At 53.5% G+C, this 23,208-nt stretch overlaps 1 protein-coding gene across 1 annotated transcript in view; it reads right to left on the bottom strand.

The window, feature by feature from the left end:
* Positions 1–8,078: 8,078 nt before the first annotated feature.
* Positions 8,079–23,208, bottom strand: part of VSTM2L (V-set and transmembrane domain containing 2 like) — a 35,840-nt gene continuing 20,710 nt past the window's right edge. Inside the window, exons 2-4 of the mRNA XM_005604755.4 lie at positions 20,317–20,486; positions 18,699–18,749; positions 8,079–9,470 (exon numbers count right to left, since the gene is read on the bottom strand). Of these exons, the coding sequence (XP_005604812.2) occupies positions 9,198–9,470; positions 18,699–18,749; positions 20,317–20,486 (494 nt within the window). The 3' untranslated portion in view covers positions 8,079–9,197. The remainder of the gene's footprint in view (positions 9,471–18,698; positions 18,750–20,316; positions 20,487–23,208) is intronic.

Here is a 23,208-nt window from a genome sequence, read left to right as displayed (position 1 = left end):
GTGTAAACAATGTTCTGAGATACCTATAATAACTGTTTTGTGATATGAAAATATTCCTAATTTCTATTGGTGACGAAGTCACAAGTTACTGCTAATACTATTGTGGTTTGTTGCTTACATTCATAATAAAAGGAAATGCTAAATTTCAGTTGGAGGTTAGTGAAAATAAAGATGTAGGGTATTTTTCCCCATGCATGTTTGAAAATCCCATGCATTCCATCCATGGCCCCTTGGTTGGGGTGATGTGTGGACTTCATGTTAAGAGCCCCTGACTTAGATTAATCAAGATTCACATGCTGGGGCTAGGAGTAAGCAAGTCTTTACTGAGACAAGTGGCCTCAAAGGAGTGTGGATACCTAACCTAAATCAGAACTAAACCAAGCAAAAAAAGAAGTAGGAATGGGAAGATGGTGGGAGAGTAAGGTGGGACATGGCTCCAGGGTCTTCTGCATGTAGTGTCACCAAGAGCTTCCTTCAGAAAGAGAATGCTTTTCAACACCTGAGGAAAAGACCTTGTCAAGGGGACACCACGTGGTGCACGTACCAGGATTCCTGCCAACCTGGCATTCTTTCATTTCACCCATTTTATTTACTTTTGTTTCCTGATTGGTTTTCGTTATTTATGTTTCAAGTTACAGATTTAATACTTACCCTTTACAAATATTCAGCTTACTAGGGTATATCCCTTCTATCACACATTTTAGAAGTGACCACAGCTCCCAGTTTGGTGGGTATCTTTTCAGACAACTTGCTGTGCACATGTGATAACCAAACGTCTGACAAATTTTCGTGCGCAGAGAAACTTGTTAGCAATGCAGATTCCTGGGCCTTGCCTTCCTCCGCGCTGGTGAATGAGAACAACTCCAGTGTGCCAGATAACGAGCTCACAGTGTCCCTTTAAATTCTCCAAAGAAACTTTCAGATTTGGGGAGGGAGGTGGCCCTAATGCCACATATCTCAGAAGTGGCAGAGCTGAGATTTGAACCCATATCTATCAGACCTCAAAGTCCATGCCCTAAATACCATACCTGTTGGCTTCCAGAGCTGTACCTGAAGGTGGCTAAAGTAAGGCACTTAGCATCATTCCAGACATTTTTTCTCTTTCTTTAAGGAGTAGGGTAGGCGTATTCTTGGAATCTGGCTTGGATGGTGCCCACTTGCACTGGGCATTCACACTGATGTATTTGGGTGCCTCCTCAATAAGGTTTGAGTCTCCTGAAGTATCCACAGGAGACCCCAGATGTACCTTAGAAGCCAGCATTGGAAACACAGGAAGCAATCACATTAAAGCTCAAAGCAAGGCAAAGATGTCCTCTAGGAGCTCTATAATTTAATATGATCTTGGAGGTGCTGGCCAATGCAATTAGACAAGAAAAAAAAGCCTATGTAGATTGGAAAGAAATGAGGATGATAATCTTACTTGGGGATACTATTAATCAAATGAAAAACTATTACAAGCAATAGAAATTCAGTAAGGTGGCTGGATATAAAAGTTAAAATACAGAAGCCAACAGCACTCACAGTATGCAAACAGCAGCTAGTTGGAAGGCATAATGGAAGGAAAGACTCCATCACAATAGCAACAACAACAACAAGTATTTAGGAATTAATTTTTAAAATTATGCAATGTCTATAGGAAGAAAACTTCCAAATGCCCTCTCTTCCCTCAAGATATTATTATAAAAATTTTTAAATATGCATAAGAGTTTAAATAATTGTACATAGAACACTCATATACCCACTATTTAGATTCTACAATTAACATTTTTCTATATTTCACATATACTATGCATATTAATCCATATATAGTCCTTCTATTCATCCAAAAATCTATGTTATTTTTCAAATACTCTTTTGAGAAGCACACAAAAGAAGTCTTAAACAAAATAAGAAGGCATACCAGGGAGGAGAGTGTTGAGACATGATAGGAAGATATCGTCATAAAATGTGTAAGTTCACACTGTGTTAATTTATGAATTTAACATGACCCCAACTAAAATAGCAATTGAATTCTTTTTACCAAGACGATTCTTTTTCTTTGTTTGTTTGTTCTGCTTTTTCTCCCCAAATCCCCCCAGGACATAGTTGTATATTTTAGTTGTGGGTCCTTCTAGTTGTGGGATGTGGGACACCACCTCAACGTGGCCTGATGAGCAGTGCCATGTCCATGCCCAGGATCCGAACCAGCAAAACCCTGGGCCGCCGAAGTGGAGCACACGAACTTAACCACTCAGCCACGGGGCTGGCCCCTAAGAAGATGATTCTAAAGTTCACATGGAAAAGCAAAGGAGAATCTAAGCAAGTTCTGGAAACAAAAATTAGAGAAGGGAGTAGAAAACAGTCTTAGAATATATTAAAATATGTTATAAACCTGTAATAATTAAAACAGGGTGGTGCTGACCCATTATGAGATCAAGGGAGTAAAAAAGAAAGTTGAGAAGTATTCCATATATAAAAGTGGAGGTTTGAAATATGATTATGATGGCATTTCATACCAGTGGAGGAGAGATAAATAGTGTGGGGACAATAGATAGACATCAAGAAAAAAGGAAAACTAGAACCTTATCTCATACTTTAAAATGATTTAATTTCATGAAGGGTAAAATCTACACTTATAGAAATGAAACATAACACAGAAATGATAAAATAAAAGATTAATAGATAAAACTACTTAATTAAAAAAGTTTACTAGGAAAAAAAACCCACTAAAAGCAAAGTCAAAAGACTGAGAAAAATATTTGCAATTTATCTTACAAAGAGCTCCTACAAATCAGTAAGATGACAACCAACAAGCCAATTAAAAACGGCCAAAGATCGTGAACTATGAATTCACAGAAAAGAGAGTACAAATGATTCTTAAGTAAGCAAAAAGATGTTTAATCGCACTCATAAGAAAAATGCAAATTGAAACCACAACGAGATCCCATTTTACCCCAGAGTTTGACCAAGATCAAAATATTTGATAATAGGGTTGGTGAGGGAATCAGGCAACAGGTATGCCCTCTCACAGACACAGCTTGTAGGAGTATAAATTGGTCCAAATTCTGTAGAGATCAACTTTGCAATATTTACTAAAATTAAAAATGCACAAACTCTTTGACCCAGCGATTCTAATTTGTAAATATTTATCCTACAAACATATTTGCATGTGTATACACAGATTTATAATCTAGGAAATTCACTGCAACATTGTTTCTAATAGCACAAGATTGGAAACAACCTCACTGTTCATCACTAGGGGATTGGATAGATAAATCATGCTTCATCCGTATCATGGGATATTGTACAACCATTAAAAAGCCCATGTGGAACCATTGCCAAGGTAGGTTGTAAGGTGGAAAAAGCAAGGTCCAGAACCATGTATATAACATGCTAACATCCCTGTATTTAAACACACACACACTGGAGCCAGCCCCGTAGCTGAGTGGTTAAGTTCTCGCGCTCTGCTTCGGCAGCCCAGGGTTTTGCTGGTCAGCAGCCCAGGGTTTTGCTGGTTCGAATCCTGGGTGCGGACATGGCACTGCCCATCAGGCCATGTTGAGGCGGCGTCCCACATGCCACAGCTAGAAGGACCCACAACTAAAATATACAACTATGTACTGGGGGGCTTTGGGGAGAAAAAGGAAAAATAAAATCTTTAAAAAAAATTTAAAAAAATAAACACACACACACATGTGCTCACACTCACATGCGTATATGCACAGAGTGTAACTTCCTAATGGTGATTGTTTCCAGGGAGAACTGGGAGATGCTGCGTGGGTGGGAACAGAATGTAATTCTCTATATATACTCTTTTGAACTTTTAAAATTTCATATCATGTCCCCTTACTACTTATTTCAAAAAAATTTTTTTTAAGATTGTCAAGGTTGTTTGGGGTGAGCACTTAGATAGAATATCTCAAATTGAAAGTGTGTATTCATCTCCCTGGTGCTAGCAGTTCCATTTTTAAGGACTTCCCACCCTCCTTGAAATACCTCAAGTGTGCCAAGCTGTTCATAGAGCCATACTTGGAGAATCATTATCTGTAACAGCAGATTGTTAGAAGCAACTTAGAGGTCCCTCAGTAGGCAAGTGTTTGGGGTAATTGTGGCGTATCCATGTGCTGAAATGCTCTTCAGTTCGCAGCAAAAATGAGATAGGTCTATGAGAGCTGGTGAGAAGCAAGGCCTGTAGCATGTGCTTCAGTGAAACAAACACCCACTTTCATAAAAAGTATTATTATTTTCTTAGTTATGCATGTCTGTTTCTTTAAAGGATTGTATGGTGCAATATTTCTCCAACTAAACTCCAATGGCCACCTCCATCAGAATCCTCTTGGACATACAGATTCCTAGGCTCCACTCTAGAACTACTGGATCAGAATCTTTGGGGACAGAGCCCTGAAACCTGGGTTGGTCACAAGCTCTCGTGGCTCAGATGCCTGGGGTTTGGGTGACATGTGGGCCTGGGAGGGCAGCGGACCCCACCCACTTCCAGGGTCCCTGAGTTCCAGGGCTCCTGAGTTCCTTCCTCCTGACCCTGGACCAGGACTCCATCATCCCCTGCCCCAAGCTGCTTCCTCACCGAGGTGCCGGGATGCTTCTGGAACTGTCCCTGTTCCTCTAGGCAGCTAATCACATAGCCAGCACTTGCCAGAGACTAGGAGTGCGGTCAGTCCTGCCCTGAACCAGGAGGGCCCAGCCTCTCTTACCTTCTGAAATGGGACATCCCTGCCTCACACTCTGAATCCCAGGGTGAAGGGTGAAGAGTTGGGGACAGAGGCCTTGTCCTTGCTGTCAGTTTCCCCCATCCCCACCCAGCGAGGGACGGAAAGGGAAACTCCAGGACAGGGTTGGCCAGGGACCCTGAGAGGGATGCACACCTGAGGGGAGCCAGGCAGCCAGGCTGTGTGGGGTTTGGGTCATAATTCAGGGCCTTGGAGACCAAGGAAGCTGGGGGGCTGGAGTAACTCAGGAGCAAGAGTGTGTGTGAGACTGTCCGTGGCCAGAGGTCCGCTCTCTCCTCATCGTGCGAACCACCGGGGGACGCTAGGTATAGATGCTGATGCGTGGGGATCTGAAGGCCAAGAGGGGGCCTAGACATCTGAATGTATAACAAGCACCCCTCTGCGCCACGCCCCCGCCCCCGCTATTGTTATGCTGGGGCGCAAAGGGGAAAGTGGCCTGCAACTAACCTGGGGTGTGAGGAGGTTTTTCTGAGCCTTCAGGACAGGGCCTGGGTACCCCCTTTAGGAACACCGCCCCCAGGTCTCATGTTTCTCTATTGCCCCCCAGCCCTACCCCGCAGGCTGCCACCATCAGCCATGCCCTGAGGTCAGCCCAGTTCGGCTTTGGCTTCCACGTTAAATCACAGCAATATTAATAGGAGCCAGAATTTCCTGAGTCCTCCGCATGCCTGGTGTGGGCAAGTGGGTGCTGTGCTGCAGTTGGGGGATCCCATTCTTTCAACAGCTTTATTGAGATAGAATTCACATGCCATACAACTCACCCATGTAATGTGCACAATACTAAAAATTCAATGGTTTTCAGTATATTTAGAGTTGTGTGTCCATCAGCACAATCAATTTAGAACATTTTCATCACCCCAAAAGGAACCTGTACCCATTAGCAGTCAGCCCCGCCTCCTCTCCCCCAGCCCTGGCAGCCCCCCATCTACTTTCCGTCTGCATACATTTTCCTATTCTGGACGTTTCATATAAATGCAATCATACAGTGTGTGACCTTTTGCGACTGGCTGCGTTCACTTAGAATAATGTTTCCCGGGTTCATCCATGGTGTAGCATGTGTCAGCACTTCATTCCTTTGTATTGCCAAATAATATTCCACTGCCTGGGCACACCACATTTTATTCATCCGTTCATCAGTTGATGGTCATTTGGGGTGTCTCCACTTTGGGGCTATTATAAATAATGCTGCTGTGAGTATTCATGAACAAGTTTTTGTGTGGACATATGGTTTCATTTCTCTTGGGTATATACCTAGGAATGGAATTGCTGGGTCATATGGTAATTCTATGTTTAACATTCTGAGAAACTGCCAGACTGTTTTCCCAAGTGGCTGCATCATTTTATAATCCCACCGGCCAGTGTATGAGGGTTGCAATTTCTCCACATCTTTGCCAACACTTGTTATTCTCTGTCTTTTGGATTCTCGCCATCTCAGTGTGGAATCTCGTTATGATTTTGATTTGCATTTCCCTGGGAGCATTTCCATTTTACAGAAAAGGAAACTGAGGCTCAGAGGTGAAGAGCCTTGTCCAAGGTCCTGATGCAAGGATGAGCAGAGGCAGGGTTCTAAGCCAGGCACCATCCTCTCCCCTGGGCTGCATTCCCAATGGAGCAAGACAAATCCCTCCCATGGGGAGGGGACCAAAGATGGGACACAGGCCCTTGGGAGGGTGAAAGGAGATCCCGTGGACCCTCAGCGTTTCCCGTGGAAAACCCTGCACTAGTCCCTGCTGTGTAGCAGGTGCTCAGGACCTGTGAAGATTGCTATCACTCCAGCACGAGCCTGTATCCCCCCAGACCTTCCCAGAGGGACCTGGGCTTTTCAGGGCCTGTCCTGCACTTGGGCATTTCTGGAAGGGACTGTATTCGTTGAATAAAGGCTGGCTGCTGGCCTGAGACGACCACAGGTCATAGACCATCTGGCTCAGGGATCCCTGGATTCTGTAGCAGGTCCAGGGCCTTGCCTGCTTCATCACCTGGTTTATTCACATGCTCTGCCACCCTGCCCTCCTCCACCCCTGCTTCTCTGAACTTCACTTTCCTCATTTGAAAGCTGAGGATATGAGACTCCCTTTGGGGCTGCCGTGGCATCAGCACAGGGCCTGAGGCACAGTGCTCAACCAGCATCCATCATCATCTCAGCAGGTCGCAGTCCCTGCCCTTGAGGGAGGCTCGCTCAGACTGGCTGGCAGGGGAGATCTGAGGCAGGCAGAAGTCCGATGCTTAGTATGGCTGGTGTCCCTGGCTTCTGCAGGCACACAGAGGAGGGACCAGCTGGCCACGCTGGCTGTGAGGGCTTGACCCAAGAGCCCCACACTAACACACCCTCAGGCAGAGTCTCAGCAGGACTGTGGTGGGTGGGACCCTCAGCTGGGATGAGCCAGGCAGAGTCCAGAGCCCAGGGCATGATGGAAGAGGTGTGTGTGTGTTTAGGGGATGTGGGGGTTCAGGCCGAGCAAAGCAGAGTTCAGCAACTGTGTGACCTTGGGCTAGCTACTTAACCTCTCTGAGCCTGGATGGTGATACCTCATTGGAGATAACGAGATTCCTAAAGTGCAAATTCCAACCTGGCCAATCCACCCCTGAGAATCTCGTGCTTGTGTGCACCAGGGGACGTGGACTAGAATGCTCATGGCAGTCTTGTTGGGAATAGCACCAGATGGGAACACAAATTCTTGTCAACAGTGGAATGGATAAATAAATTGATACGTTGTAGGATATTCATGCAGTAATAAAAATGGACAAATTACAGATACACGCAATATGGATGTCTCACAAATACAGTGGTGTATGAAAACATAGTTACGGTGTGATTCCACGCATGCAAGTTCTGAAAGATAGACAAAACTCAACTATGTTGTTGAAGATGACATACATGCAGGTAGTAAAACTGTAAAAAGAACACTAAGAATGTGATTATTTAAAAAGTGGGAGGGTCGTGGCTGCCTGGAGGAGTGGGGAGAGGGGCATGATCGGGAGGACGCACAGACCGGGCTGGGGGCTTCTGTTCTGGATGCTGTTTGGTGGGTAGTGGCTCACCCTTACTTGCTTTCTAATTTATTTATTCATAAAACAGTGTGAACATGTTTTCTGCACTCCTCCGTACGTGATTATCTCAAAGTCTAAGAATAATTCAAGTGCCTGGTAATTGGATTGGAGCTGGATCAAGACCCGGTTTCCTTCACACTCTCCTCGTGCCCCCACCAGCTCTTGTTCTGTGCTTGGGGGGCAGAGAGCAGGAGCGAGAAGATACTGAGTGAGGCGTGGGTGCGGGCTGGCCAAGATCCCCCACATCCCCGTCCGCCACTGCCCCGGTTTCCGGACACACATGCCCCAGAAAGACGCTGCCCAGAGGTTTTTTAAACAGCTTTATTCAGGTTGGCTGGTAGTCACGGATTGGATCGTGTATACAGGGTTACCCACAGCCCCTGGGCCAAGCCCACGCCCCTCCCACATCCCCCACTCCATTGCTGAGGGGCGGCCAGAGGTTTGAGCCAGTTCTAAGGGGTGTTGGGCCCGATAGAAATATTTACAAATCACCAGGGGTGGGTGTCCCCCTGATCAAGGATTGTGAGGGGATTGGTATTAAGGGACACTTGGCTCCCAACAGCCCCAGGCCCTTGGGTGGGCTTGGCATGGGCCCCAGGAGGGGGCTGGGACCTTGGGAGCTGGCAGAGGGGGGGCTCCTGGGAGAGCCTCAAAGACCCTGGAAGGGGTCCTGCTGGTGCAAAACTCTGCCTGGGGCCATGCGGTCAGAGCACAAAGGTCCTCCTTCGGACCTGCCATGTGAAGGGGCAGATTCCTGGTGCCCCCGCCTCCCAGGAAGGTGGAACAGGGAGCTGTTGCTTCCGTGTAAGGAGGCTGAACATGAAGGACCCACCAGGAGGCAGCCGAGGTCTCCCTCTCCTCCCAGGGCCCCTGTGAGTGACCCTGGAGCCCCAGAGCAAGGTCTCCTGGGGACTCTGTTCCCCAGTTCCTCACCAGGGGAGAGGCCCTAGTTCAGCTCAGAAGATTCAAGTCCAAATTCGGGGAGGAGTCACTGTCCACACCCCCAGGTCCAAGTGGGGGATGGTAGGAAGGAGGAGAGTAAGGCTGGGAGGCCCCGGCTCGGGACAGGGTCGGGGACAAGCAAGCAAAGCGAAAACACTGGACTCCACTGAAGCTGGTGACAGAAAGGGGGCAGCCCGCCCCGGCATGGTGCCCCACCCCAGCGTTCGAGGCGGTCGTCCCCTTGGTGCCCGGGCCCACCTTCTCCCAGCCAGGTCACTGCAGGGTCTGAAAAGGAAGGGTTGGGCGGGGCTTACATGCTGGGCGAGGGGGTGGTGCGGAGGGCCGGCGGGCCGCAGGCGGCCTCGGGGATGGGGAGGCGGCTGGACCCAGGCAGTCCCGTCCCCAGCGGTCCAGCGGCCCCTCATGCACTCTGGACAGCCGTAGGGGCGCGGGCGGGCGGGTGGCGGGGCGGCCGTCAGTCTAGAGGCTGCAGGCCTCCGCGTCCACCGAGCGCTTCCGCAGCTCCTTGCCCGGCTTGGGGGGCGGCGGCGCGGGCGCGGCGGGCGGGGCCTCCGGCAGGTGCAGGACGGAGTTCTCCCCGGGCTGCACCCGCAGGTAGGCCTTGACCTTGTGGTGCCGGGCCTTGCCGTCACTGAAGTCGATAACACGGCACTCGTAGGTGCCTTCGTCCGTGGGCTTCACTCGCGACAGGCGCAGCTTGTGGGAGATGTTGCTGCCCACCACCTTGACCACCTGGGGACGACAGAGAGACCGTGACCTGGCCGCCCAGCGGCAGCTGGAAGACCGAGAGCCCTGGTCCCGAGAGCCCACTCCCAGGCTGGGGCCCCAGAGCTGCTCCCACCAGGACACACAGAGTTAAATAGCAAAAAAGTAGAAGCAACTTCATTGTCCATCAACAGAACGGATAAACAGGCAGTAGTCCGTTCATTCAGTGGAATACTGCACAGCAGATAAAAAGGTGCTAGAGCTGGGCATGTTCGAGCTGAGAGGCATGCAGGAAGTGAAAGATCTCATTGCAAAACTCCTACAGTGCGATGCCATTTCTGTAAATGGACACAGGAAAATACTCTATACGGTCGTCCCTCGGTATCCGCAGGGGACTGGTTCCAGGACCCCTTTGCGGACACCAAAATCCCCGGATGCTCAAGCCTTTAGTTGGCTCTCGTTATCCGCGGTTCCGCATCCGCGGATCTGAAGGGCTGCCTGTACTGGTTTTAGAGACGGGTGTGTGTGTAGAAGTTGAACATAGACGGGCGGAACACAGTGGCCTCCCAGCAGTGGTTCTCTCTGGGAAATCTCAGCTTAGTCGGAAATGTCTTGTTTCTCTAAAGAGAATAAAGGCTGATCACAAATAAATCAGGATGCTAATCACTGTCCACTCCAGTTGAGGGGAGCAAGAGTGTCGGTGATATTTGTCTTTGTATTTTGGCCTTCTGCTTGTTTATTTGATTGAGTTTTTGAAATTCTAAAATTGAAATTTAATTTATGTACAGTGAAGTGCATACAGCTTGATGAAATCTGACTCACGTGCATGCCTGTGTGACCGCCCCCAGAGCAAGGGTGGGCCGTGGATACCCCTCCAGAGCACAGCCTGTGGCCCTTCCTCATGGACTCAGGCCCGCGGCTATCCACTACTCTGACTCCCATCACCACTGATTAGTTTTGCCTGTTCTTGAACTCCTTTGTGTGCAGCTTCTGTCACACAACATAACACCAATGAGATTCCTCCGTGTTGTTGCCTGGCTCCATGTGCTCTTTTTCACTGCAGTGTAGTATTCCATCATACCGATATACCACCATTTGTTTATCCAGCCCCCTGTTGACAGACACTTGGGCAGTTGCCAAATTAAAACTCTCATGAGTAAACCTGCCCTGAACATAAAGCTACTATAGGGAATTGTTTTCAATCAAAAGAGAGAAGGCAGGTGGACAGTTACATAAGCCAGTTCACTGGGGAAGCTGGGTGAAAGGTACAGGGGAGTCTATGATCTATTTTTGCAACTTTCTGTGAATCTGCAATTCAAAATGAAAAGCTTAGAAAAGGGATGGGGGAGTTGAGCCTATGGAGAAGGGTTGGGGGGAGGGGGCTTCCGTCCTTCCCTGGCCCCCACTTACAGCCAGAAGGAGCCCTGCCCTGCCCCCTGCAGCCCTGCCCCGCCCCTGAAGCCCTGCCCCACCCGGACAGAACAGGGGAGGTCACTCTCAGGCACCACTGGGATCCCTTCCCAGTGACCTTACACCAGCCAGCATTACAAGCTTGCCAGGCCCAGGCTGGAGCTGAGTGGGCTTCAGACCTGAGGCCCCAGCCCTGAGTCCTACTGGTCCCTCTCCCCTGGGGGGCAGAGGTGGGGGTCGATAGGGATGGACAGCCAGCCTGCCTCTTCTTGTCAAGCCCCAAACCCTGGATGGGAAGTCCCTGCTAATCACCCTTGCAGTGAGGAGGCCAGGATGAGAAAGGGGACAGTCTCTGAGGGGTGCATTCACTCTGCAGCTGGGCCCTCACACACACACCCGTGACTTCTAACCATCCTTCAAATCTGCTCTGGCTTCTCTGGGCCCTTCCCATCTCCTCCCAGATGCCAAGCTCCTTGTGGCCTTTGCACATGCTGGTATCTCTGCCTGGGTGCTGTTCCCCACCCCTCTTCACCCGCTTGACTCCCCTTCATTCTCAAACATCACCTCCTCCCAGAACCTTCAATCACAACCCCCTGTCTATTTCCTTCATAGCAGTCGTCACAATTTAAGAACCGTTTAATTTGTTTGTCTGTTGACTTGATTTTTGTCTCCCTCTCTGGCTAAACTATAAGCTCCATGAGGGCAGGGATGATAGCTATTTTGTTCATCTTAGTGACCATCACAGGGCCTGGAACCCTGTAAATAATAATAAAAACACTTGTCGAATGAATGGCCTCACTCTAGTTCCTTCTTTCTCCAAATGAAGTAGTACCCAGATAGCATGCTTTCTAATTGTAGGTCACAGACATGACTATACCCACTTTACAGACGGTGAAACTAAGGCTCTGAAAGAAGTGACTTTCACATGGGCACTGAGTCAGTGAGTGGCAGAGCTGGGAACTGAACCCAGGCCTACTTCCATGTACTCTGACCCTCCAAATGGCGTGACAGGCCCCACAGAGGGTCGCTCAGAGCTGGCAGGGGCACAGGGGGCTTCCCAGGCTCCAGAAGGGAAGAGGGTGGGTGGGCAGCAGCCGGGAGCCTGGCCTATCCTCCCTTATTCTGAGCCTTCCTGGCTGGTCATCATCCCCCCTGAGGCAGGGAAATGTGGGCTTATGGCCAGGCAGGAGGTGAGACACAGGCAGAACTTCCCAACAGCAAGTGGTGGGAACTCTTCCGGCTGCCCCTGTCGGTGTGGGGCATCCCCTCCCCAGTGCGGCCGGCCCAGCTGGAGGCCATCAGCCCTGCTGACGCCATCACCTCTGACCAAGGGCACTGAGAGGTCCTGTGGCCCTGCCATGCTCTCCGGGTGAGTTAGGAGATGCTGTTGCAAATGCGCAGCGGGGAGCGAATTACCTCAACATCTGTTTCCCTCACGGATATTAATTATCCTTCATTTGTCAACCCTACAAGGCGCTAATGGAGTAATAATGCGAAGCGCTGGGAGCAGCGGCTCCTAGGGAGGGAGCGACAGCGAGGCCCACCCTCTGCCCACCTCTCCCACCTCCAGCCCTGACGCCAAGGCCTGGACCGCTCTCCCCAGGAGCTCTCAGCTCCTCCCCCCACCACCCCCCTGCCAGCAAGCACGCGTGGCCTTCAGCAGTAGCGCTCCTCCCCTCTTGGGGAGGAGGAGGGGGCAGGGCGCACTGCAGGGGCACTGGGAGCACCCTGGCCTCGGTTTTCTTGGGCTCGATTCATCCATTCACTGGACAAACATTTAGCAAGTGCCCACCTTGGGCCCCAGGGGTACAGCCATGAACCAGCCAGACCCCAGCCAGGCCCTCACGGGCTCCAGGTCTAAGGGGGAACCCAGACCTCACGCCCATAGTCAAGCACCTCAGGGAGCTGATCCAGCAGGATGAAGGGAGAGGACACACAGCAGACTCTGCTCCCCCCACCCCAGGGGTCCTGCCTTTAAGCACCATCTGGAGAAGGTGAATAATAAAAACAGTGACAACAGTAATAGTAGTGCTGGCCGCTAGAGTTCATGGAGCGCTTGGTCACTGAGATGACGCGCTAAAGCTTCGTACATCTTACATAAACCCCACCATAACCCCGTGACGTAGGCCCTGCTAGGATACCCATTGTATGGTCAGGAAACTGAGGCTCAGAGAGGTCAAGTGATTTGCCCAAGCCCCCCCAGCTGGTGACAGAGACCAGGTCTTAACCACATCTCTGGGGAGCCTCCCATGACCAGCAGACCACAGGTCTGTCTTTCCAGCCCCTCCCACCTCATTCCCCAGGTCCTTAGCACTCCTGGTCTTGGAGGCTCCCGGCCCCTCCTCAGTGGCATGTCCTGTGGAGGCGCCCATCACCCTGCCCCAGCTTCTTGGGGGTGCCGGGAGCAGCCTCTTGGATTTCATCATTCACAAATTTCGCAGAAAATCCTGTGGCCTGGCTCTCCAGCGTGACCGGAGAGGCCGCAAGGAGAGAGACCCCCACGTGGCGGCCTGGCTGTAAATCATAATCACCTGGGCGCATGCATCGACAGGCCTTAGCGGTGCAATTAAGCACCTAATTATGCTGAAAGAGACAAGGCCAGGCCACGCCGGGAGCGCTCAGCCTCCTCCATGTGCCCTGCCCAGGCCTTTCTGGGCAGGGCAGGGGCCCCTGGGCCAGCGGTGGGTTGGGGTCTTTCTCCCCAGCCAGCGGTGCCAGGAGGAATGGGTGGTGCCAATTTGCATCTCTGGTGCCAGGCCTTTCCCACATGGGGCCTCACAGCTGAGACCTAAGAGTGACATGGTGGCCCCAGGAAGGTGCTAGGGTGGGGATCGGGGTCAGATGGGCCTGCCCCAGGCACGGCTCTGCTTTGAGCTCCGCCGCTTCTGTGCCTCCATCAGCAACGCCCAGCCACTTCACAGCCCCTCGGCATGTTCAAATCCCAGCCCAGGGTCTCCTCAAATCTCAGCCCTGGAAGGCCTCACCCACTGCAGCCAGACCCTCTGCAGTCACAGCGCCATGCTCCTCCAGCGCTCCAGCACAACCCACCCTCGAAGGCCACTGATCTTCCCTCTCAACATCACTGCACCTCCCCTTCTCTCCAGACCCCAGATGCCCCTGCACCGGCCAGGGCAAAGTGCCAGCTTCTCTCCTCTGGGTCATCACCTCAACCTCCTCCCACGTCCACCCAAAGCCACGCTGGCCCCTTCCAATCTGTTCTCCCATGACGGACAGATACATCTTTTCAAAATGCCTCCAACTTAGAACCCTTCCTTCGGTGGCTCCCTGCAGTGGCTGCCGGGATGAGGGGTGGCTTCAGGGTCTCATCCCTGCCTGCCCCTTAGCTACAGCAGCCTCCAGCAGTTTCTCCAGCACACACACCAGCAAACCTCCCCCTGCTCCTAGCCAACTCCTCTGCCCTTCAGTGTTCACTTCAAATAGCACCTCCTCCAGGAAGTCCTCCAGACCTCCTAGACTAGCTCAGGTCCCTTGTTCCAGGCTCAGGTCCCTGGGCGGCTCTCCTCATTTTGATGGTCACAGTTGTCATTTTACTTTTTTTTTTTTAAGATTTTTCTTTATTTTTCCTTTTTCTCCCAAAGCCCCCCTGGTACATAGTTGTATATTTTTAGTTGTGGGCCCTTCTAGTTGTGGCATGTGGGATGCCGCCTCAACATGGCTTGATGAGTGGTGCCATGTCCACGCCCCGGATTCGAACTGGGGAAACCCTGGGCCGCCGAAGCAGAGCGTGGGAACCTAATCACTTGGCCACGGGACCGGCCCTGTCATTTTACTTTTTATCATATATGATGGTTGGGTTCAGATCCATCTCCCATACTGACTGGGAGGACCTTGAGGACAGGAAGGGGGGGGGGGTGACGATGGCCTTCACAGAGGCATCTTCACGGCCCCAGACCACAAACTGGCCACTCTGTGGATATTTCAAAGGATTCCTAAGATGGATGGAGTGATTTTGACTCCACACGAGTCTCGCCTCCCTGGCACACTTCAGAACTTAACGTCCTATGGATACTGTGGATCACTGCAGGAATTTCGAGAAAAGATAGAAACGTCTATGGCAGAAAATAAAATCATAGTAACCCGTGCCCGCCACCCGGCCTGTTACTCCTGTGTGAAGGATGCAGACCTTGTGTGCTGCTCCGGTGGCCCCAGCCTTACCACGCCCCCATCAGCAACCGTGCGCTATCCACACATGTGCTCCACGTGTCTGGAGCAGCCAGGCGGGTGGTCAGGGGCTTGGCCTGCAGGGCCACTTGGCCGATTTGACAAATGCAGCTGCCTTGTAACCATTCATAGGGACTCGGGACGGGGGCTACAACGTGCTTCCTGGGGCTTCTTGGGCTGTGCCTGGCTTTTAGGGCTGGGCTGGCGAGGAGGCGGGGGTTGTGATGAGTGAGCCAGAGCAGGGGGCCCCATGTACATGGGGACCCAGGCTGCCCACGGCTGTTTCGGACAGAAGCAGCTTACATGAACTGAGTCTACAGCACAGACAACTTCTGCTCGACCAAAGGAGGGACTTACGGTAATGAAGGCAGGAGAGGCCCCTGGGAAAGAAGGCCTGTGTGGAGCATTTCACCTTGTCTTAAAATTAGGAAGCTGGGGACCATCTCTACTTGCAAAACTGGTTAAGGGGAAATTAACCTAAGAACTTCAGTTAGATCAAAAGAAAAACATCCAGAACTTGAAAATGGCCAATAAACAGAAGAATTCTGAGCGACAGGAAGGAGGTCCTCACGGTGGAATCCTCAGCATATGCAAGCTACTGAGGGAGACGTCTCAGGCCAGGGGTCCTTCCCCAGGCCCCGAGTTAGATGAGATAATTCACGTAAAGTACTCATCCTGGCTCCCGACATGGGGCAGGTGCTCAACAAACGTGAGCTGCTATATTATTATGATTTTCTCACAGACGCCTGTGCCCCCACATAAACGATCTCCCCACAAGATCCTGAGCTCTTTCTTTCCCTCGCCCGGTTCCTGCAGACAAGCGGGGCCTTCTTTCAAGGCTCCGGGCCCCCACATGCTTTGCAAATTCAGGTTGTTTCCACGCTAGTAACCACTGTCATTCACACAGCCGAATCCATAGGACTTTACAGTTTCCAAAGCGTTTTTGTATGAGCCTCAGTGAGTGGGGAAGGGAGGCGCAGGGCGGTGGCAGAGCTGGAGCGAGGACTCAGCTCCCGGGACGCTCAGCGCCGGCCCCACTGTGTCCTCACGGTCCCAAGCTGGCGCTCCGCACGGCGACTCTGCACCTTCCCAGGGTTACCATGGCGGCCCCAGCAGGTCACAGAGCCCTCCCCACACCGGCTCCTGGAAGTTGACGGTCCTTCCTCCCCAGAACCTGAGACCCATGGGCGCGGAGGCTGCCCAGCAGGTGGTCGGTGCCATTCGGCTCCCACAGGGTTTTCCAGAAACCAAATTAGGTCCCAACGGTTAAAAATCAGGACATACTCCATCCAAATCAGCACATTTTTAGGAGACATGGGACTACTGGGCTGGACTTCCCTCCTGGCTCAGCTGGCTCTCCCGGCCCCGTGGTCCCCACGAGCCCCTCCACACCTTCATGTCACCCGTCCACGTCCACGTCCAGGCACGGATGCACATCGCATTGGTGTGTCCGTGTATCACAACTGTCTGGATTTACGCCCCTGTTGGCCTGGGTGGGTGTTTGTGTGTGACAGTCACTCGGTAATTTTTAATTGGGCACCTGCCACGTGCCAGGCTCTGTGCTGGGCTCTGGAAATGGAGCAATCAGGCAGGCACAGTCTGCCCCACTGTCTCCCCGGGAGACAGACAGGAGACTGTCTCACACACATAGATAATTGCAGACGGAAAGGCAGCCAGCAGGGAAAGTCAGGGGGGCCGACTGAGTCGCAGGGTCAAGGCAGGCTTCCTGAGCTGAGCCCTAAAGGAAGAGAGAGGAACAGTTTTCTGGGCAGAGGGACTGACCTGTGCAAAGGCCTGGAGGTGGGAAGCAATGGGAAGGCGGAGAGGCAGCCAGCCTGGGAGGGGATGGGGAGCCCCAAGCAAGATGAGCTGAGGCTCAAGGGAGAGCAGAGTGAGTCCAACAGAGCTGTGGAGGCCACTGAGCCAATTCTGAGCCTCCTCCTCGACGGCAGAACCCAGGGGTGCCTCTGCTTATAGCTGCCGCCAACCCCGAGTCTGTGTATTCAAGCACAGTCATGCGTGTGACGCCATCTGCATGGGGAGCCTGTCTGTGGGCTTCCCAGCCAGACCGGGCAGCCCAGCTGGTGCAGGACATGCAGGGGCTGGGAGTGGGGCATCGGTTGCACCATCACGGGAGTGCCTTTATTTTATTTAACTAATTAGCATCTTCGCATTCCCCTCACGTGGGGCCCAGCAGCCTCGAATTCTAATCCTCTTAGTCAATTAGATTATTCTCTCCTTTGCCAGAGACGCTCCTTAAACCCCAAACACCATCCTAGCAGAGAAAGGTCCCGTGAACGGGGCGCGTTAATATATGCGCAGGTCCCTCCCTGCCCGGGCCACCTGGTGGCTGTTTGGGCAAGAAACGGGGCATTACCTATGGATGTGCCCTTGGCAGAGGGTGAGGGTGAGGGGTCAGGGTGTGGAGAAAGTGAACCAGCAGCTGCCCTAAACTGGAAATGGCTTGAACTTCCAGACCCCCACCTCGGAGAGGCCCTGGGGCATTTGGCACAAATGCCCTTCTTCTCTAATCTGCCCGCCTCTGGCCTGAGTGGCTGCAGGACCTCCTCCCCAGCCTCCCTGCCTCCGCTCTGCCACCCCTGCTGTCCCGCATGGCACTCCATGCCTCCCGGTGCCCACTCTTTCCGCTGTGACTTCTGCTTTGGGGTGCGGCTCCTCTGTGCATCCGTGTCTCACTGGCCTTGGGGTCCTGAGCTCCCCCGCAAGTCCTTGAAAAGTCATGGGAGACACAGCAGGAAAGAGTGAACTTGGAGGTCTCTCCCCCCACACACGCATTCACACCCCTGCGGGCACCCGCATTTTCTGAGTGTGTTGCTGGTGAACTTCCAGCCTCCCGCCAGGCTGACCTCGAGCCCCATGCACAAACCGAGCCGGGTCCCATGGCCACACGTGTGCCCAAGCTGGTCCCCTCTACTCAGTCCCTCTCGCCTCCTTTCTCAATCCTGCCTGCCTCTTCTAGGCCCCGCTTTGGGTGCCCCTCCTCCACAAAAATTGTCATTCCCAGAGCCCCCAGGGTCCCCCACCTCATTGGGCTCCTGCAGAGCCTGGAGACGAAGAGCTCATGGCAGCTCAGCCAGGCCATGACCTCCACCAAGTCTTTGACCCTGCTGAGCCTCAGTAGCCCCACCTGTAAAATGGGCGAACGGCTGCCCTTCCCCATAGAGCTGCAGCAAGGATAACACTGGCAACGCATCAGGGGGCCGGCCAGGCCTGAGATCCTCTGGCTGCAGCTCCCCAACCCTGCCTCACTCCCGGGAGCCGGGGGACCCCTGTGACTGTGAGAAGCGGCAGCCGTCACGATGGGCCGAGAACCGCCGGCTCAGTTTCATTAGACCCTGCTGGTTCTCCAAATAAAAAATGCTGCTGAGACAGACACGAAGCATCAGGGACGCACACAGCCTTGGCCCCGACAGGAGAGAATGCGTCTTTTCTCCCCCTGTCATTTTTTGTGCCTGTCATTCAATGAACTTGAAAAATCTCTGGCTTTTAAAACCCAGAGCAGGACCATTTTTCCCCTCTTTCTGTCTCCTCCTCCATCTTCTTGCCCAAGCTCCCTGCTGAAGGAGACCAAAAAAAAATTCTTTTAAATTACAGCTGTGTCCTCCATTAGAGCCCTTGCGAGAAGTCATTATCAAAACTCACGCTTATTTTGGTTGCGTCCTTCCCGGCGTCTTCCTGCTGCGATGCTTTTAGCTGTTGGGAGCAGGAGGGGCAGAGAGAGCAGAGAGGGGCGTTAGCGCCGCAGGGCGGGCGTGCGGACAACAGCGAAGATTCTAGCCAGGGCAGGTGACACGCTGGGGGCCACGGGACCTGGAGTGGGGGCCCCTCAGCGCTGTGTCCACTCGGGGGATGGGGAGATCCCAAGCAAAGGAAGATACAGGAGGGGCCTGGACACTGGGCATGTGCTGCGCGTGTAGCTATGCGGGCATCTGGGGATATATGGGCGGGGATGTGTGAACGGGAAAATGTGAGTCTGCTTGGTGTGTCTGTAGGAGTGTCTGTCTGTAGGAGCGTCTGTCTCTCTCTGGGAATGTGTTTGTATTTTCAGGTGTGTCACACACGTGAGCGTGTGTAGCAGATGCTGGTGCAACCCTGCCCACGCGCCATGCCCTGCAAGCTGACCACGGGGCTTCCAACTGCAAATAGCTACAACTCTTCGACTAAGGGCTTTCTCCCCCAGCTGGAGTCCTCCGACCTGGGGGGCAGGCTGGAAGGGCTGGGGGGTGACTCCCCTAGGAGCCAGCCACAGTTTACCACGTATTTGTGAACACGTTAGGGGCTATTTCATGAACATGCGAGAATGCGTGAGCACGCCCGTGTGTGCATACGAAGATGTGTAGATACGTATTCATGTACGCATGGGTGGGCAGACAGGGATCAGAGTTTGCATGCTATCTGTGTATGCACAAGTGTAAGAATGAAAGTGTCTTAGTTTGGGTTCCCCCAGGAGCGGACCTTGAGACAAAGATTCGAGCGCAAGCAGTCTATCTGGGAGGTGGTTCCGGGAAACATCGGTGGAGGAGTGGGTGAGTAAGACAAAAAAGGGAAGGAAGTCAATATGGGGTGTTATTAAGCCAGTTACCATTGTGGGCAGCTGGACCTTACTCCCTCGGGGCACCTCGGGAGCATGCAGAACAGGCGTCAGTCATGCCAACTGAGGGCGAGGGAGCTGGGGCCTCACCCTCCAACGCCCCTCAGGCCCTGGTGGAGCACCCCTCCAGCCTGCCTGGCCGGCCAGTGGGCTCTGTTGTCTGGGGAAAACCCTCAGGCAGAGTCGCAGGGTCTGGCAGTCGGCAGCCGGGCTGGTGGCTGGGACGATGCACACCCCAGCGTGCAGGCGGCACCAACACCATCTGCCCCAGCGCTGTGTGCCTCTGAGCCTGTGTGTGTGTAGAGGCGAATGCGTGTGCAGTGTCTGGATGCAGGAGTGTGCCTGCACGCACGTGGAAGGGTATGCACGCGTGCGTGCTCGTGACTGAAGTCGGCAGCTTGGAGAAGTGATGGAAGGGGAGTCCACCTGGCCCCTAACCTGGAGTCAGCTTCTGTCCCTCTGGCCTCAGTTTCCCCACCCACACACTGAAGGGAGGGACTCTGTGCACTTTCAAGGGCCCTTCTTGCTGCACCCACCCCAAGTGCTCAGCCTACCTCTGCCTCCTGCTCCAAGGCAATGAGGGGCAGAGACACACCCCTACCCTGGGGGCCAAGATTCTCCCAGCCCAGCTGGGTGGGGGGGTGGGGGGGGGTGTCCCAGGGGCAGTACCTGGTTCGAAGCCCATGCCTGCTTGTCGGTCCAGTCTCTGTGGCTCCGCACATACCACCACTGGATCTCCAGCGAGTAGGAGGGGGAGCCGCTGCCTCGGAAGGAGCAGGCCATTTCCACGTCCTCGCCCGTCCGCGCCGTCATGTCATGGGGTGTCTCTGTGAACAGGGCTGTGCGAAGAAACGGGGGAGGAGTGGCCGGGGCTCGGGAAACCGCAGGGCCAGCAGGCACATGGCTTAGGGGGGAGAGGTGGTGAGTGGGAACAGCCCGGCCTGCAGGTGGGAACGGCCTGGTTCCAGGCGGGGCACCTGGAGAGGCTGGGGAAGCTGGCAGAGGGGCACACAGCAGCAGCTGGCACAACGTGGGGGGGAAGGAGAAAGTCTAGGGCCCTGAGTCCCCACCCCAGCCGGCCTCTGTCCCGGAGCCCGGGGGCAGTGTGGGAGACCCACGCAGGGGAGTGATGGATCCGAGGAGAGCTGGGTTGCAAGGTGTGAGCAGGGAGCCCAGGAGGCCAGGGAGGAAGCTGCTGTTTGCAATTCTTCCAGAGTTTTCCGGCTGCCCCCAGCTAGTTTCCCTCCTGGGTTATTCCCAACCCCCAGTGCACAGCAGTTAGCAGACTTTGTAAAACCAAATCAGCCTTGGCCACCTCCTGCTCAGAGCCCTCCCTGGCTCCCCACTGCCCCTAGGAGAAGGCCCCCCAGGTTGGGGGTCAGGCCCGCCCGCCCGCCTCCCCCGGTCTCTTCTCTGTCCTGTGAACACGCCTCGCTTTCCCACCTCACTTTCGCCCTCGCTGTTCCCAAGGCCCAGGATGTTCTCCCCTTGGCCCCTCTTTGCTCAGCAAGTCACTCAAAGCTCAGCGCAACCTTGGCCCCCTCACAGAGGCCTTCCTTGACCACCCTGGATAGGTTCCCCCCACCCCACACCCCCGCCCACCCAGGTCACGGCCACGGTCGCAGATCTGTTCACCGCATGCACTGCCTGTCGCAGACAGGGACCTGGAGCTCCCGGGGGCTACATGTTTCCTGGCACTTAGTAGGTGCCCTGAATGGCTGGAACATTCTCCATCCTCTCAGGGCCCCCAGGGTGTGGTGGGAGCCACACATGTCTCCTGTCCCCACAGGGCCCAGCCCCCCAACCAAATCCCAGGGCAGGCAGTTCCCCTGACCCCGCAAGAGCCCTCGCCACCCGCCACCCCCACCATGCCGCCCAGGAAATGAGAAAACGAACCCCTACTCAACACAGCCCAGCGCCGCCCCCCCCACCATATGTTCCGTCTCTCACGTCCAAACAAATATTGTCCTGAGATGTAATTAGAATTCTTTCCTCTTCTCCAGAGAGATTATCTCGCCCTGGAAAGATGGCTGGCAACGTGCAGGTCGCCCAGGGAATACTGTGCCTGTCAGTCCCCCACCCTATGCCATGCCCGTTGCTGCAGCTCGCCAGGCGCCCTCCGCCCGCGGGGCAGGCACGCCGGGTCCCTCCTGGCCCCTCCTGGCCCCGCTCAGCTCAGGCAGGAGGAAGAGGGAGCCCTGGGCTGGGAGGGGGCTTCCTGCTCCGGGGTCGCCTGCTCCTCCCCTTCCCCATGACACTGCGGGCTTCGGGAGGGTAGGGGTTGACAAACGCCTCCATCCAGAAGCTTCTGCTTTCTCTGCTCTACACACAGGGTTTCCATGTGAGCTTGTCCCCAGCAACCGGCTTCTGGGCTAAGAGAAAGTTTGCAACATCCCTGACCCCCAAGGTCAAAGGTTCGGACAAAGCCTGTTTAATAAGAAGGAATGTTGTTTGGGGGCAGCCCCCGTGGCCTAGTGGTTAAGTTCGGTGTGCTTTGCTTCGGCGGCCTGGGGTTCAGTTCCCGGGCACGGACCTACACCGCTCTGTTAGCAGCCATGCAGTGCTGGTGGCCCACATACTAAAAAATAGAGTAAGATTGGTGCAGATGTTAGCTCAGGGCGAATCTTCCTCAGGAAAAAAAAACAAAAAGAATGAATGTTGTTTGAACTACTGAACGCATGCCAGGTGTGGTGAGTGGTGTCATCTGAAAGCTGGGACTGTCCTTAGTCTCACTGGGCAGCGGATGAAACTCGGATCCTGGAGGGAAGATCCTTGCCCACCCCACCTTTGCTTTCCTGGTCCCCGGGCCTAAAACCGCAGAGCCGGCACTGCCTCTGTCCCTCTTTCTCACGCCGCCATTCGGTCTCCAGGTGACGCTGGGGTCTCTGCCTCCAAAACATCTCCAGAATCCAGCCCCTTTTCCCCACCTCCACAGCCCCCAGGCTGGACCAGCCACCGTTACCTCCCACCTCTAACAGTGGGGCAGGTCCTCACTGGCCTCCCTGTTGCCACCGTCCTTCCTCCCTGACAATCTATTTTGACACGGCAGCCAGAGGTATTTTGGCAAAACATAGATCAGTCCCTGTCCCTTCTTTCCTCAGAACCCTCCCACGGTGTCCTCTCACCAAGAGTAAAAGCCAGAGTCCTTACAGTGGCAGACAAGGCCCTCCACGTTTGGGCCAGTCCCACTGGGGTCAGCTTCTGCTTTTCTCCTCACTCATTCTATTCCCACCACAATGGCCTCCTTGCTGTTCCTGAACATTCCAGCTGAGATCTGACCTCAGGACCTTTGCACTTGCTATTCTCTCTGCCTGGGACACTCTTCCCCCCATTCCAGCATGGCTCCCTCCCTGCCCAGCTTCAGGAGTCTGCTCAAATGTCACCTCCTCAGTGAGGCCTACCCTGACCTCCTCATTTAAAATGGCACCTCCCGCCCCAACCCAGTGCTTCAAAACACTCTTCTCTTCCAAGACACTGTCAGTGCTGTCTGACGGGACTTTCTGCAACGAGGAAAATGTTCTATATCTGAGCTAATACAGTAGCCACCAGCCTCCTACGTCC

Source organism: Equus caballus, chromosome 22, assembly GCF_041296265.1.
Source record: "Equus caballus isolate H_3958 breed thoroughbred chromosome 22, TB-T2T, whole genome shotgun sequence".
NCBI classification, from domain to species: domain Eukaryota; kingdom Metazoa; phylum Chordata; class Mammalia; order Perissodactyla; family Equidae; genus Equus; species Equus caballus.
Note: the sequence above shows the minus strand (reverse complement) of the source record. Positions and strands in the feature narration are given on the sequence as shown.